We start from the raw sequence: 18,205 nt of genomic DNA on the forward strand, positions 1-18,205 counted from the left end.
GACCATAAGATTGAAGTTTTGAATTTCGAAATGTAAATAAAAAAATAAAAACAAGCCCCTCTGTACCCCCCCACACCCCCTGCTAATTAAATATACCAACTCCAAATTCGCACAGTAGTAAGGAAAATGGTAAATATACTGTTCGGTGCTGTACTGCAATCTCCGTTTAAAAGGTAAGAAGTTTCAAAACTTTAGTGTTATGGTCTCAACCATAAGAAATTCGAAGTTTTGAAACTTTGAAATTTAGAAGTAGAACCAGATTTATATATATATATATATATATATATAAAACACACACACACACATATCTATACATACACAAACATACATATCTATATATCTATAGAGAGAGAAACATTAATATGTCCAGAACTATACTGACAGCTTGAATTGTTACTAGGATTAATGAATATCACAGGTGAACTGGGCTGCCTTAAAAAAATGGTCTTTGAAAGCATGACAAAAGGCCTCAAGAGTATCTTGGGTTTTTACTTCTTTGTGGAAGTGGCTGTCATAATGGAGACTTGGTCATGTCTACCTAGTTGCTGGCTGTGGGGTGGGGGGCAGAACAAGCTGCTGCTTCTTTTGGTAATACCATGCCCACTCTGCCCAGTTAGGGATTCCCTTCTTCTGCATCTTCCAAAAAAATCCTCACCCAATAAACACATTTAATTCCCACACATTGGCTGTCACATCAGTTCAATGGAGCGGGAACCAGTCTTAGGGGATGTAGATGACAAAATCATTTTTTCCCTGAAGAAGAAGGGCCTTCCTGCAGGGTTACAACAAGATTCGACCACTCGTCCTGGACAAAAAAGCAAGAAAAGAAAGGGAGTGTGGTAGTCTTAGGTGAACTAGACCACACGGTCATTCTCTCCATGGACAGAGGTGGCTTACCTGCAAGGTTATTGCAGGATTTGGCCAGACCCTTCCCATGAAAGAAAAGAGATGAGAAGAATAAATAGTTCATTGCAGGTACAGGCAAACATCAACAGTGGGTGTCAAAAAAAAGATGACAGTAAAACAAGATGGCTCATTTATTTTTCTGTCTGAATCAAGAGAACATTATTTTATCTCTCTGAAAATGTCTCACAGGCTTCCAGTTAAACTTGGAGAAACCTATCTAGTCTGCACTCTTTTCCATTGGTTAGATGTACTGAAATACCTCCTACAACTAAACCATAAAATCGATGCATCTTCCACACATCGTGATCTTTGCTTACAAATTAACAATACATAATACTCAACTGACTACTATCACACCTCAACAGATCTCAATGGATTTTTGAGAATATTGTATAAAGTAGTTACAAATTATTATCACACTAAGGTTTTTACAAAATCAAACCTCATTCAAAACACACTCAGGAATGACTTGTTCAATATGAATTGCTTATAAGAACAGAACCTGAGTGACAAACTCATGTTATGCAAACAACCATCACAACTAAATATCAAAAGTGTAGTAAGCTCTGTTATTAAATTATGTCACCTACAGCAATGTCTCATGATTACTCATAAGCCTACTAAACATGCTAAACATTCTAGCCAGAGATGTTTCTGACAATAACACGGTCAAGTATTTTTCTAAATCATTCCCAAAACTCAGAAGTGAAGTACCTGAAAAATATTTTTTCACTGAGATCTTCTTTGCACTCGAGCATTTGCTGAACTTCATTATAATCACTGTACTAACCCGAACCACAGTAATATGTTCTCTTTGATCTTTTCTGCGATTGAAGCTACTTTGGCTTCTGCTCTTATGCCCTCAATTATTTGTCTGTCCCACAGTGTACAACCTACCACCCTTCTCAGGTACTTCATCTCCATCATTTCTAGCTCCTTCATCTGCTCTGCCTTTACTGCCCAGGTTTCTGTACCATACAGTAGTACTGGTCACACAACTGTCTTGTACACCTTACTTTTCAGCTTCTTTGGCATTCTTCTAAGTACTACATCTGACAGTCTATGTCAGTTGGCTGCAGCCCCCTGATTCTAGCTTTGAACTCTTCAGTCAGACTTCCCTTCTCCTCAACCACCCCTCCCAGATACTCGAAGCTCTTAACCTGTTCCACTATTTTCCTTTCTATCTAAATTCTCATCTTCTTCAGATTTCCCCAATTTGCTGCCATTACCACTATCTTATCTGTACTTAGTTTCATCCCATGTGCCTTCAGTTTTGCATTCCATTCCCCATCATTTGCTGAAGTTCCTGCTCAGAGTCTGCCTGTGACACCACATCAACTGCATACAGCAGCTTTGTTGATCTGCCCCCTCTGACCTGTTTGCTAATGTAGTCCTTCACCAGTATGAACAGCAGTGGGCTCAGAGATGAACCCTGGTGCACACCCACTCCCACTAGGAACCCTTCTGTGAGACTGAACACTGTTTGTACTTAATCACTAGGTCATTGTACATAGCCTGCACTAATTCTACCAATGTTTCTGGGATGTATATTGATAGGCACAACAATATTGGGGATTGTCCAAACACTGAAACATACAGGCAGAGGACAATCAATGGAAACATGAACCTTACAGAATTCCTGAAAATGAAGAAGATTTGGACACACAAGACCATCCAATACCAACAATTAAAACAGTAGAAGCAAGAAAATCAGATAAAGAATAAAAGGATAAAAGTGACATTAAGCACTGAAACAGCATTATCTAGCAATTAGTGCCCTGCATACTGAGAGAGACAAAGTCATTAAATACTAGGATATGCAAACAGAAACTATTACAATACAGAATAAACACACCTAAATAGTTTCAACAATAGTAGGAACAACAGGGCTAATAAAAAATAATTTACTGTAATTCATAATGCTACCAATACATGTAACCCCATATAACTGTAGAATGAGGGAGTTCTGGGTGTACTGCCGGTGCTCAGAATAGCACTCTTGGCAAAATCAAAGACTGAAGCAATACTAATTTCTCAGATTGTGGAATGGGGTCTGTTCCTGTCACAGTACTTGAAACCCTAAATATTTGGAGAAATTAGGAAAAAATGAACAGGGATAAATCTACAAGGAACTGGATGTAGTAAGTAAAACACAAGGAAACTGAAATTTTCATTTAGAAATATGTATGTCAACGCTATTTAATCTGCTTAAATATTCATTAATGTTAATGCATCAATATTTGACATTTGCTTAGTTTTACCTGATGTTATAATGTCAAGAGCTGCATTTACTCCAACCAGCCTTGGAAGGCGCTGTGTTCCTCCTGCACCTGGCAAAATACCAAGTGTGACCTCAGGTAATCCTACTTTAGCCTATAACATACAAAAAAAAATATATAAGATGTTACATAATTACAAATTCAGTGGTAAGTGATAAGCATATAACCAATAGGTACACTTATCTGGGACTATTATGATTCACATCTAAACTGAAATCAGTGATAATGTTGTGCAGTTGCAAAGTCAATTCAAAGTAAACTTTAGTGTCATACAAATCAACACAGAGGAAATACTGTATATCACTGCACGAAATTTCAGTACTCAGGCTTGTACCACATGAATGACAGTTTGCAGAAGGAAGATAGATTAAATTAATAATAATTTAAAAATACTAAAAATAGAAATAAAAAATAAGATACTAAAAATAAATACAGAAAAAAATGAAAGCTTTTTTTCAGCAGAAACAAAAACAAATACAACAGGAACAGGCTTAGTAGAAATACAAGGATATATAACAAGCAGTACTATAAATAAATAAAGCGGTACACATGTAAAAAAAATACCCACCACCAATATATGCCATAATAATATAATAATAATAATAATAATAATAATATATCATAATATTATATAAAGTATTTGAAAATAGTGAAGAACTAATGCAAAAGCTCACAAATCAATCATGGTCATTTATAGAATACATATTTTTGATGCAGAGTGAAAAAAAAAACTTTAAGTTGATGTGGGATCCACCCACTGCCCAAGATCCATTTATCTAGTCATATCTCACTTAAGAAAGAAAAGATGAACTTAATGGTGCTATCATGTCATGATACTGTGAGCTGGTGACTACCTTGAGTTGCCTTGTCTCTTAATCAGAACATTTTTAACTGTCCTTGTTTTGGGGAAACATTCTTATTTTCAGGCCTGGTGGTGCTGCGGTAGCGTTGTCGCCTCACAGTAAGACGCTGTCCGGTTCGATTTTCAGCTAGAGCGTCTTCTGCATGGAGACATGCGTGAATGGGCGTACCTTCATTGAAGCTTGTGCGCCAGGGCTGGTAACTCGGCACGTAAAAATCAACTACCAATCATTAGCGGACTAGAGTTCCGCTGTGGCAACCCCTAACTGGGAAAAGCCGAAAGACACAACAATTCTTATTTTCAGGCCTGATTTAGGATGTCCTCATGTTTGGAAGTATGTCCCTATTTTCATACTTGATTTACTCCTTCACACAATTTTTTGAATCCTCCCTCATTAAATATGATATGTGAAGCTGTCTAGTGCACAGAAAATCATACTACACTACCAACGTACTAGTATCAAAAATGCATTAAAGGAAAGGGACACACATCTTATATCTCTCTTAAGCAAAAATAAATGACCTTATATGGTAGAATTTTTACAATACAGTGCTTGTATTTCTCCATTACATTTTGTCACACACTGTTTTTTAAACATGTTTCTAAACAGTATCCCACATTCTTATTGGATGCAAGAATAGTTGCATGCTATTTAGTATTCAAATTTTGTGCTAATTAGATGTCCAGAGTTTTATAGGTTCATAGCTAGTTACTAGGCTAATAACCATTAGGGCTATTACTAGCCTCGCCGGGCACCCAAATCATTTGTGTACCAAGTATCATGGGCATCTCTATGGGGGGGGCATGTTAGTAGGGAGGTAAGTAAGGATTTGTAAGGGGGTGGTGATAGGTTAATACTTTTCTTATTGAAAGCCTCTGTCCATAAGGGATATGGAGGCCAGATTGAAGGTAAATTTATGATTTCCCATCCAGCTGTCAACATTTTGCTTGAATAGAGTCAGGGATAAACTCCATTTTTCAGGGAGGCTATTCCATAGTGAGGGATCCTTTGGGAAACATATCAGTCCCTCCATCATATTTTGTTTTTGTCACAAGTAAAATTCAGATCCTGGATCTAGTAATCTGGTGCTGTTTGTTTTATGAATGTGCAACAATATCCATCAGGGCTGGGTCTAAGGAAGCATTGTAGGCAAGGCAAGGATCCCCTTTCAGCAGACTGTAGAAGACTAAGTACAGAGACACAGCCTTTAGTTGATAAGTATAGAACAGGGTATTCATGCCTTGAATTCTCCTGGTGAGAAACCTTTGTGGGCGTTTCAACTGTTGCAAGTGTCTGGTTGTACACATGCTAAAGGTGGTACTGTATTCAATGACAGGTCTAATAAGAGCAGACAAGAGTTGTACTATAACTTCCTTGGACCTGGATGCCCTACCTTTATCTATAAGTTTGGCGACATAGAATGATTTTCTTATTATCTTAGCTACATGTTGGTGATAGACCAGATCTACACATGTTCCCAATTCCCTTACTATGAGGTTGACTCTTAGGGGCATTTTATCAATGCAGTAATTAACTTGGATTGATAGTTACCCAAAGGGCGTTATAATGCATTTTTGGCATCAAGTTTTAGGAAATAACTTTTCCACCAGTCATTCATCTGTGATAAACCCTCTTGCAAGATGTCTTGAGGGAATCTGTAATAGCTCCCAGTTTACAGTCATCACTGAACTTGGTGAGCCAGAAGTCTTAAATGTTTGCCTTGACTTCCGAAAAGTAGATGCCAAATAGTACCGGGCCCAGCATACAGTCCTGGAGTACTCCACAAGTGACCTGACTCTTGGTGGAGGTGGTCTCACTGATCCTGACTTCTTGGGTACTAGTCTTTGAGCCAAATGGCAATCCAGTGGGTTATGTCGGGATTTAACCTTGCTCAGAGAGCTTCTCTACAATGCTAGAGTGGAGGACTGTATTGAATGCCTTGGTTAGGTCAAGATATGCAGTATGTACGGTTTTACCCTTGTCCACTGCCTTTGTGACCCTCTCAAAGAAATCTACCAGGGTAAGTAGGCATGATCTTCCTTTAAAGCCAAATTGGGATGGGCCCAGTGTGTGTAGGTAGCCAATGTCCTTGTTTATCATTTCCATGATAATTTGTTCCACAGCTTTTCATATTACACTTGTTAGACTGATGGATCTATAGTTCCCCGGGTTGGCTGATGGTCCGCCTTTGTGGAGGGGCATGACTGTTGAGGTTCTGCATTCACTCAGAGTGTAGCCTGTTTTGAGGCTGTGGTTGGAATGTCTTAAGTGGTCATGATAGGTCATGTTTTAGACTGTTCAGGAAGCAACAGGGAGGCAGTGTTTTTGGCTTTAGCAAGTTCTGCCAGCACCTAGTTTCTGCTAATAGTTTGGAGTAGTATGCTGGAGGAGATTTCACCTGGTAGAGCTGGGGGGGGGGGTGTTGAAGTTTCAGCTGAATTTATCAGCCAGCAGATTTGGTGTATCACTTTGATGGGTGAAGGTAGTACTGTTTACCAGTTCCCCACACTAATGTGTGTTACCTTCAAGGTTCTGCACATAACTCAAGAAGGCCTTGTGATTGTCCTTAGACTGTGAGGCTATCCTGACCTCACAGTTGGCCTTGTTGGTCTTAATTAGACCTCTCAGCTTCTTGTTTAGTTGTAGAAGTTAGCACCTGTTTTTAAGGGAGTTGCTCTTTCTGATTTTGGCCATGAGTTTTCTTCTTTAATTGTATACCCTGCTTAGGTGAGGATTTCACTATTGGGGTTTGTTTTTAGTGTTTGTTTTGAATTTACTTCTGGTAGGTACAGCAGCCTCTGTGCAGCCATGCACATATATATAGGGACTTTGACTAATTCTGGTTATTTTAAGTACTTCAGCATAAGACAATCTGTGTGTTTGGTGAGTAGTGTGTGTGTGTGTGTGTGTGTGTGTGTGTGTGTGTGTGTGTGTCTGTGTGAGGGATGCACTGTTAGTATTCCCGACAACCTGGTTTGTAAGCAACACTTAGACCAGAGTGTGTATGTACCTTTAAGAAGCTTTCCAGTTAGCAAGCATGTGTGTATAAATACTGAGATTGTTGCAAGCAAGACTACCATATTGTAGTGAGCTACAGAGATCTAAGTATGTATGTATGTATGTGTTGTAGTCAGTCAGTTTGTTCATTTATATTTTATGTTGCTGATATCAATCCTGATGTGTTTGTATGTAATAAAGCATATAAACGAACACCTGAGGCTCATCTTAACTAGCTACATGGTGTCAGAATGGGATCCAAAGTCAAGACCATGAGGTATATGGTTAAAGTTGGAGGAATATACAGGATTGGATCATCCCTACTGCTCAAACGACTCGCAAAATAGGTCAGAAATTAATTCCGGGTACTAAAACTCACTTAAATGATTTTTTACTTAATGAATATAAAACAAAGTACTCAGAATGCTCAAAATGAATTTCTAGTTAATCAAAATTTCTGAAACTGTGACATATTGATAAAAATATTTGAAACACTTACAAAAATGTTTGAAACAATATCTGAATCAAATAAAATGTATAAAACAAGGAAAACAACTGTATTTGTTCACTATGTGCTACATTTTTGCATTAACTAAAGTTATTCAAAATATCCAAAGTGTACAAAATTTTCGCAAGTTTGTATACTATTACAGTGCAGTTATTTCACAACATACAGCCATTTCAAAGAATATTTCACAAAGTACAGTCTTTGGAACAGTTTACTGTGCCTTTGAATGTTGTATCAATTACCTGGTATGTGTGTGTGCCTGTTTGTACATAATTATAAGGGCCATATTTTGTATTGTGTTTAAGCATACTTTGTTGGCATGGCAAAAGGATTTCACAGACCTGCTCCACTTGTATTTGATAATAATATTTCAGAAAATTAGAGAGTGTTTGAGCAAGAGTACAATATTTTCATACAGGCTGCATTTTATGACGAAAATGCATGTACAAAGGCATTTGCATTTATTCTGCTTAATTTAGCTGGTTAAGAAGCCATTGCAAGAGAACGTTCATGTGTGTATGCACCTGCTATGTATGCAGGGGAGGGGGGAAATGGCTGTATATTGGTACCGGCTGAAACAAGGGAAGACCCAGAGTGCTTAAAAACGTAACTTTAGAGAAATGTGTAACCCCCAAATGACTATTACAATGGAAAGGCACTTAGTTTTCAGAAGAGATCAAAAGCCTGGTGAAATTTGCAGCATATATAACTGACTGAAATAAGGCGAAAATGTGCAGATTTGGTGAATTAAGGGATGAGTTGATAAAAGACATGCTTGTGGTTGTGTAAAGGTGATACAGTAAGAAAGTTTTTGCTTCAAGACAGTGATTTAACTTTGAATAAGGCCATAGAGATTTGCCAAATACATGAGCTTACAGAAAAGCACACAAACATGCTTACAAATGAGAAATGCATGTTTCCAGCCCCTTCCAAAGCTAATGTTGATAGTATGCAGTAAGTGGTTAAAAGAAACAGGCCAAAGGAAGGAGCAGCCACAGCCTAAGCTTCAGTGAAACCCATAACCTTTCTAGCAAACTCTAAGGTGTGCTTTGTAAACTGGACATGCTCAGCAAAGCACAAGGGTGAGTCAGCAAACTCAAAGCATGTGCCCTCACCTAGCCTCATAGTCAACTCATAATTGTGATGGAAATCATGAAATCTAAATGAGAAAAGTGTTTAGCTTTTGGTCAGCAGTGCCACAAATGTAAAAAGTGGAATCATTTTCAAAGGTTTTGTAAATCAAAAGAGGACCACTATTTTGTTAAAAGAGAACATTCCAAGAGACAAGTTGATCAATTAGAGAGCTGTGACCCTACTTTTTAAGTTGATGGTGTGTCTGTGCTTGATGAAACAATCAGTGCAGTAGATTTGTGGGCAAAGAATGAAGTATTTTACACTGTTCGGATTAATGGGAGACCCATAGAGCTCTAAGTTGATACTGGTTCAAAGTGTAATGTTTGTTATGTCAGCAGAGATGTTTGCTAGAGTAAAAGCTGGTGAGAAGCTTGATTTGGCTAAGTGTGCAAAGCTTGTTGCTTATGGTGGTGAAAAATGTAAACCGAAGGCTCATTAGTGCTTTCATGTTACTCTGCCGGGAACAGCTATGACTTGCAATTTTACATAGTTAAAAGGCACGTACAGCCATTATTACGCCTCAGAAACAGTTTTAAAATGGGAATTCTTTCATTTAATGAGGAAGTCCAACATGTAAGCTTGAAGGACAACTGCTCTAATTTTGCCCAGACTATTTTTTCTACCTATGCTGATGATCTTTTTGAAGGCAAACTAGGCAAACTCCCAGTTGTGTTCTTCATGAAGTTAGCCCAGTTATCAGACCAGCAAAGAAAGTACCAGTAGCTATTCAGAGTAGAGTCAATGCTGAGCTACACAGAATTGTGCAGGAAGACATGATTTGTCCAGTAGAAGAACCAACTGAAAAGGAATCCTCCATGGTAGTAGTTTATAAGAAAAGCTCAGATAATATCAGAATATGTATTGATCCATGAGACTTGAACAAAGCACATAAATGACCTCATCATTGAATGCATAACAGTCACTGAATGCTGCTCTTATGCCATTGTTTTTTTCTGTCTTAAATGCAATAAGATCATTTTGGCAAATTTTGCTTGATCGAAAATTTTCATTGCTAACCACTTTCGGTACTCGTTTTGGCAGGTACAGATTTTTGAGAATGCCATTTGGGATAATTTCTTCCAGTGAAGTCTTCCAGCGTGCAATGGAACAAATTTTTTCTGGCTATACATGTGCTATTATAGTAAATGATATTTTGGTAGGAGGCAATGGTGAAGTCGAACATGACAGAAATTTCAAGAAAGTTCTAAATCATGCTCGCAAAATGAATCTTAAGCAGAATCCTCAGAAATGCAGGTTCAGGCTACGAGAAGTTACTTAATGTTTTCCTGGCATGGTCAACTATCTATGCAAGTTCATTCCAGATTTGAGCCAACTTTCAGCTCTCTTAGCAGAGCTGGCATGCAAAGATGTAACCAGGTCCTGGTTAGAACAACACCAAAGAGATCTGATTGCCTGAAACAGAGAACTGCCAGTCCATCTACTTTAAGATACTATGATGTTCACAAACCAGTAACTCTTTCTTGTGATGCTTCTAAATTTGGTCTTGGTGCAGTCATTCTTCAAGAGTGTAGACCAGTAGCTGAGGCATCAAGAACTCTAACCCAAACTGTAAATGCTGTATACTCAGATACAGAAAGAATTTTTGGCAGTTGTGTTTGCATGTTCGAAGCTCCATGATTATATTTATGGTCAACCTATTCAAATTGAGACCAACCACCAACCTCTAGTCATTACTTTGAGAAAGCCTATGCACACAGCTTCTGCAAAATTGCAATGCATGGTGTTGAAACTGCAAAAGTATAATTTCAATCTTATTTATACAAAAGGCAAACTTCCTTATTTTGCTGATACTTTATTCAGATCACCCAGAACAAGCACTGAACAGCATGAAAATGAGCAACTTGATTTTTAAGTCATGGAAGTGAGGAATTTTTCTTCCACACATTTTGATGAGCTTAGAACTCATACAGCTTCAGATCCAATTCTCCAGAAGCTCAAGCACTTTATCAGTTAAGGATGGCTGTCAAAGCTATCTTGTCTACCACTAGAAGTGACCATATTTTCCCCTACAGAGATGAGATTTTGTCTGACAATGGTATCATCATGAAAGGTCCAAAAGTGATTGTTCCAAAATCCTTGCAACAAGAGTATATTAACATCTTGCATCATGGCCACCTAGGAACTGATTCTACTAAATGAAAGCATGAGATGACTAGTATTTTGGCCTTATATGTCGAGAGATATTGAGAGAGTACTTTCATCTTGTTCTGTTTGGAATAGTACTAAACTACATCAACAGAAAGAACCAGTTCAGCTAAACCAGATTCCTAAACTACCTTGGTCAACAGTAGCTACAAATATTTTCAAATGGAATGGTCAACATTATTTGATGTTAGCAGATTCATTCAAATTCTTACGAGATTGACCTACTTCCTAATCTCACTTCCAATACTGTCATTACTAAGTTGAAGAGACAATTTTCTGTCCATGGTACTCCGCACAAAGTCATTTCTGACAATGGTGCGGCAGTTCAAGAGATTTGCTGAACAGTGGGACTTTATTCATGTTACTAGTTGTCCTGAGTACCCACAATAAAATGGTTTGGCAGAACATGTAGTTCATAGTGCAAAGCAGTTGTTAGAGAAGTCAAAACGAGACAATACAGATGTTTTTCTGAATCTCCTGAATCTCAGAAACATTCCTCCTGAAAATCATCTTAGTTCACCTGCCCAGAGACTTATGTCGAGACAAACCAGAACCACACTACGAATCAGTAGTAATTTGTTGGTTCCAAGTGCTAAGAACAACAAAGCAGTGAAAGCTCAACTCCTGAAAAAGCATTTGTTCTAGAAGTCCTACAATGATAAGACCAGCACACAGATCAAACCACTACAAGAAGGGGCGATGGTGTGGATGCAAACAGCAAAAGGTTTTGATCGGATTGGAGTTGTGAAAAGTTTATGTCCAGATCCGAGGTCATACATTGTGGAATAGCAAGGAATAGAATTTAGATGGAATCAGAAACATTTAATACCGGTGTTTGAGCCAGCATTGCAGCATCTTGCCTTTGATAAAGACTCTAGTTCTCAGAGAGACTTATCCAATGTTCCAGTTCCAGGACATTCCAGCAAATATCCCTGTTCCTGAGAATATCCCTGAGACTCCTATAGCAGATCTTTCACCAATGATTGTCGCTGTTGCTAAACTCAGTCCTAACTGCTACATTACTAGATCAGGTTACACTTCCAGACACACAGCAACTTGGACATGAGTGTTGTTTACTCATTATTGTCTGTATGATTTGCATGCCTATTCAAATGTCATTATTATTGAAGGACAGCTCAATACAGAGGGAGGATCAGAGTGTGTATGTACCTTTAAGAAGCTTTCCAGTTAGCAGGTGTGTGTGTGTGTGTGTGTGTGTGTGTGTGTGTGTGTGTGTGTGTGTGTGTGTGTGTGTGTGTGTGTAAATACTGAGCACATACAAGCAATATTGCCATTTTGTAGTGAACTGCAAAAGTGTAAGCATGTATGTATGTGTAGCAGTCAGCCAGTTGGTTTCTTTGTATTTTTACACTGCTGCTATCAATCCTGATGTGTTTGTATGCAATAAAGTATATAAATGAACACCCAAGCCTCTTTGTTTTAACTAGTTACATAAGATGAGTGACTGGCTGGACCTCACAGAGACAGAAGGAGAACTCCAAACACTTATTTGGTGGAGTTCAAAATTGAACCTTGTACTGTGTGCATGGGAGGAGAAGCCCTTAACCATTATGCCAACTGATCTCTGTTGCAGGAACTGGAAGAACTGAATTATCATATCTTTAAATAGGTTATATAGGGGTTTTCTGAATAGCCAACATATAAATCCATCGCCTACAGGCTTCAACATAACAGTACTGCCAAAACCTGGGAAAGACCCATTATTATTGGCTAAGTAGGCCCATTTCTTTAATTAACTGTAACATAAAAATTAACATGAATGCTGGCTGACAGCAAAAAGGGTATCATGCCATATATAAAACAGAATTCTCTGGTGGGATTTATAGCCAGTAGAACACGTATGGAGCATTTGTATGTTAAGGAAATTTGCATGGATGAATTAAAGAATGTTCCTGAGATGGTAGTTGAAATTGTGGTGAGTTTCAAAAAAGTCTTCATTTCCATTACATGACTATAAAGGAGCACTTCGGGTTTCTCTTACATTTTATCTTATTGGTCAAGGCTTTGTATTTCTTGTCTGCAGCATTTGTACTTATTGAGTCTTTATCCTCTCCTTCACTTTACAAAAAGGTAGAGCAAAAAGGTGCCTGCTTTACGCAGTGCTGTTCTTACTTGTGACAGATCCTCTTACAGGTTGCTCAACCTAAAAGAGGGATGAGTTAACAGGATGACAACTCAAGCATTTTTCTCTGCAGATAACTGTTTGATCATCCAGACTCCAAACGTTAAAGGAGGACGTACCAGAGGTGGTGGCCCTGTTGAAAGAATCTAGAGAGGTCTCTTTCCTACAAATTAAGTCAATTCCTTTGTATGAAGTAGATCACTGCTCAAGTTTAAGGGTATATGGATGCATTTGTACCTGTCCAAGATGGTGCAGATGAGTTTGGAGAAGATATGGAAGAAAGCCTTTGTCTGGGTCCATTCATGGTAGAAAGCAGATTTATCCTTCTTGTGAAGAGTGGCAGCAATCAAAATGATGATTGTTTGCAGGCTATTCTACATATTCATGTATGTCTGGATTCCGCAGGGCAAGGGCTGGTGAAGTTGAATAACCTCTTACTACAAATTATATGAAATAAGGAAAGGAAGACAGTAAGGTGGCAACTGTGCCCACATCAGAAATCGGATTAGGCATCCCAAAGTGGAATTTGTACCCACATACCTTCCAACTAAGTGCATTATTTTCATTGAATACAGAAGCCCCTTCTATATGAGCCTATTTAGAGAGTGCCACCTTGGGAACAAAAAGCTGGTACATGGTGAGGCTGCTGAGTCACCTAGATAGTAGAGACTATTAAAAGGCATGCAACAAGCTTTAAAAAGGTAGCAAAAGGTGCTCCCATCATTCAAAGTTTGGATGCATCAACTCCAATACTGGGCTATCCAGACCTGAAAATAGACGACTGTCTGCCCATATAAAGGAATGGGGAAGAGAGGCATTATGTACAAATAAGACCTGCAGGGTATAATATGCCTGCTTTTGAGTATCTTCAGAGTAAGTGGGGGTTTCCATGTCAGGAAAGCTGGCAGTATTTAAAGCTATGGTAAGCCCTTATGCCTGCCCCATTTAAAGTAAGACTGGAGCTTCCTTTCTTGCCAGTTATACATTTTCTATTCAAAAAGTGCCCAGGGGTTGAGAAGCTAAAATGGGAATCTGCATCCATATTTTACAGGATTGTATTTGAACCAGAGTTGGATACAGTTATGGCATTATTGGAGAATAAATGTGCAAATTTACGTGATGATGACCCAAAGAGGCTGATAAAACACTCCTGCATACAGTTATAAGGTTTAAATGCATGTTGCAATCCTAATAAAAGTTTGTGATGTTCATGTTTGAAGGATATGGGAATTATTACTCAGAATATACACCTGGGATGGGGCAAAATAGGGGCTGATATGTAGCATAAGTTTTGGGATTTTACATGCATCCAAAATATATGAAAGTGTCTTGGGGGGTGGCTATATTCTCCCAACAAATGTAGATAGAAGCTGCTATGATGACACAGTTTTGAGGGGGTAGTACAGAGAAATTAAGAAACATTCCACCTGTGGTTTATTTTGATTATGCAGTTAGCAACCATAGTGAGGTCATATGTAGCATATAAGTACATACGGCCTCAGGATTTGTCACCAGCAAGGATGATGAAGTGGATTGGGAGACATGCGAACTGCATGGCTGACTCCTTAACCACAATGAAAGTACCTGGAGGGGGTGGTTGTCATGAAGGGGGATTTCCAGAACCGCATGTAAATTAAAGAAGATTTGGGATAGCGTTGTAAATATTTTAGCCCACCTAGGTGATGCATGGAAACATTTCTTTTAAGCACTAAATGTTTTCTAGCAGGTTTTATTGGTCTTTATTGTTTCCATAACTCTCTTAAGCATTTAGCATACTGTTGTTTGTACATAATGCTTTTTTGTGTATATTTTGGTACTGTTTGTGGGTGGGTTAATTTGATAATAGGTGCTTTGATCTCGGTTCATGTAATATTGTTTTGAAAAGAAAAAAATATGAACACGTAATTACCACAGCTCATTTAATCCCAAACACTATTCTAGCATAAGGAAACAAACAACCAAAAATATAGATAAATTGAATACAGAGGGTCTGGTTTGGGTGATACAAGAAGCTCTCATGGTCCATCTGAGCCTGACAGTCCCTACTAGGGGATGTCTGTTACTTTGTCCTGCACCATGGCCTGCAGTTAAGGTCACAGAAAATGGAAAGTTGTCTGTAATATAATATGGCCTGTACACACAGGTATGTGAACACACTTTTAGAGAACACTGCATGATTTCAGTACTGGGCCTAGTGCAGGCCTATTGAGTCCTCTTGCGACCATCAGCATCTGCATCTCTACTGCTACAATGTACAGATAAAGTGTTACTGGGAGTCCAAATACATACCAAGCAACAAGTTTTTGAATGCAATGATATCAAACCAACAGACATGCATTAAAATAATCACAGACTAAGAGGTTTTGAGTTTGAAATGAGAAACCCAGACAATGTAAATAGAAAACGTAGTGTTCCAAGATAAAACAGAATCAGACCATTCCAGTCAGCACTGCTATACCTGATTCATACCAGTGAAAGAATGTACATATTAAAATCTGTGAATAAAAGCTTCTTGAGTAATGCACAACTACTTTCATTCCTGATTTGTTTTTGTACGACATTTCATGTAGTAGGAGCTGTATTTTAAGTGCTGTGTTCACAATAACTAGCCCAAAGGCTAGTCGTTTAAGCTTGTCTCTGATTTTTCAGAATTTAGTGGTGTTGGGACATCTAATCTATGTACAAATGGTGAGCAATACTGCAGAAGTAAAGCTTAAAAAATCAGTGCCCAGTAATAACGTGGTTCAGACTGTAAATGGAAGCAAGCTGGCTTTTTGTAAAAACACAAATGCACCTGGAGACCAACTAGTAATACGAATCTGTAAATTTTAGTGAGGGCACTTTGAAGAATGGCAGTGCTGTTTGGAAAGTTTAAATCAATTAAGAGTAATGTGTACTTTAATTTAGGCACTGGGACATGAAACCCTAAAGTCCTTTTAGCATTAGTGGTGAGCAGGTTAGTGAGTCTGTATCTCGGCTTAAGCTGAGGCTGCTTAGCAACTTTTTAAATACTGGTCTTTGTATGATACCTAATAAGCATGGAACTGAGCCTAACACACAGATGATAATTGACTGCCTGGCATGGTCTAGGTTTATGAGCCTCAGTTTTTCACCCAGTCTTCCCAGAGGTCTGAAAAAGCTGCATTTACTAGTCAGCAATACATCTAATTAAATTCCACCTGTATTTTCTTTTGTTCTTCTGAAGTAATCCTAGGCTCCCTGAGAAGAAAGAAATCACCTATGTTCTTAACAAGGTTAAACTCTGATAAGACCTGTATTAAAATACTGATAAAGGTAAAAACAGTTTAGACCTTAGCATGGGTCCTTGCAGGACAAACTGTTCCTAGGCTATTAATTTAAGTAATATTTAAGCCAAACTGACATACCTGTCAACAAAATTTAGTTTTTTTCTAGATTCTTCAGTGACACAGAGTGGTTTACAGATAAAATATACTTTTTTAATTTAGGAAAATAGATCCTATTCCTAATCTCCTTTCTATACTGTATGGAACAAAATGCATAATGCAGGAAACAGTAGTTAAGATATTAATCCCTTGTTATATCCATGCTGACTGCAAAATGAGGGCATACATCATTCCCGTCTGAAAGAGTACATGGAAATAAACAAATTTCTCTGATAATTTTGCAAGGGGCCTTAGATTATCAGTAGAACTATTGTCATGAGTTGCCTTGGAGGATGTCAATTTTTCAGTGTCAGGCCTACAAAAAAGCTGGGATTACTATACCAGACATAAGCCATAAGGTTACAAATATGTGTCGGTAGATTTGAAATAATAGCAAATCCCATTCTTAGGAATACAGAATTATTAAAAAAAAGCATTGGGCTTAATAATATTTCTGGCTCTGTGGTGAAGAGGGATGAAGTCCTAGTTATGCCCCAGGCAACCTGAGTTTAACTAGCACCCCTGGCACTAGAGGAGACAGGCAGGGAAGGAGAGAAATGAAGGGGTATGGCCTGCTCAACCTCTCCCAGAGGGGCCAAAGAGGGTTACATGCAATGGGGACACACTGGTAGGTGCAATGTCCGGGTGGGAAGCCATCTCCCTTATCCAGTCAGACAGTTTGAGAGTCTGCAGGTTGGGATGCACAAACCTTTCCTTTGCCTGAGTCAGCAGATCTACTCTTTGAGGTAACTGCCAATGTTTTTCTTTGGTCAAACTCAGTAACAGGGGGGTACAAGTGCTGTCTGGGCCAGTCTGAAGCTATCAGGATGACCCTCAGTCCTTCTTCCCTGATTTTTAGGAGAACCCTTGAAAGGAGTGGCAGGGGAGGAAATGCATAAAGAAATAAATGGCTCCAGAACAAGGAGAAACCATCTATTCTCCAGGCTGTGTGAATTTGCTACTGGAAATCTTTTTCACTGAGCATTTTCATCAGTGGCAAAGAGGTCTATTTGAGGGTATCCTCATTTCTGGACTATGCTGAGAAATGTTTCCCAATGCAGCTGCCACTCATGGGGATCCATTAAATGTCTGCTGAGGTGGTCTGCTAGAGTGTTCTGAGCCCCAGGAAGTTAGTGAGCCATCAGGTCCAACCCCATAGCATTGGCTGTCTCCAAGATCTGCATTGACAGCTGGCAAAGAGGGTAGGAGTGGATGCCCCCTTGTTTGTTTATGTACCACATGACTTTTGTGTTGTCAGTTTTGAGAAGTAGAACCCCTGGTTTCCAGTGATCCTTGAAGGCCACCATGCCCTTTTGCACTGCCCTCAATTCCTTGCAGTTTATGTGCTTGTGTCTGAACTGCTCTTCCCATTTGCCCTGGGATAGGAGGTGTTGGAAATGGGCTCCCCAGGTTGAGGTTTATAGTGAACCCTAGGGAAGAAAGTAGAGACTGCATGAGGGCAAGATCCTTGAGGAGCTTGAACTGAATCATGGCCTAACTGAGGCAGTCATCCAGATAAGGGTAAATTGGGATGCCTCTTGTCCTGCAGCAGGTGATCACCGGGGCCAGATATTTGGCGAAGTCCCTGGGAGCAGTAGACAAGCCAAAGGGAAGTGCAGAGAATTGAAAGTGACTGGTACCTGCTCTGAAATGAAGAAAACCTCTGCAGGATTCTTCTATAGCGATGTGCAAGTAGGCATCTTTCAGGTCCAAGCTGATCATCAGAGCCTGAGGTGTGGTCATTGGAAGAAGCTTTATAAGAGTAACCATTCTGAATTTTGGGACTAGGAAGAACGGATTGAGGA

General features: G+C 39.0%; 1 protein-coding gene across 3 annotated transcripts in view; it reads right to left on the reverse strand.

The window, feature by feature from the left end:
* EHHADH (enoyl-CoA hydratase and 3-hydroxyacyl CoA dehydrogenase) overlaps window positions 1-18,205 on the reverse strand; it is an 847,616-nt gene that overhangs the window by 273,788 nt on the left and 555,623 nt on the right. For all 3 annotated transcript variants that reach the window (XM_044075885.1, XM_044075886.1, XM_044075884.1), the window contains one exon: window positions 3,168-3,279. In XM_044075885.1, the coding sequence (XP_043931820.1) occupies window positions 3,168-3,279 (112 nt within the window). The remainder of the gene's footprint in view (window positions 1-3,167; window positions 3,280-18,205) is intronic.

Source organism: Protopterus annectens, chromosome 6.part1, assembly GCF_019279795.1.
Source record: "Protopterus annectens isolate FY-2018-M chromosome 6.part1, PAN1.0, whole genome shotgun sequence".
Taxonomy (NCBI): domain Eukaryota; kingdom Metazoa; phylum Chordata; order Ceratodontiformes; family Protopteridae; genus Protopterus; species Protopterus annectens.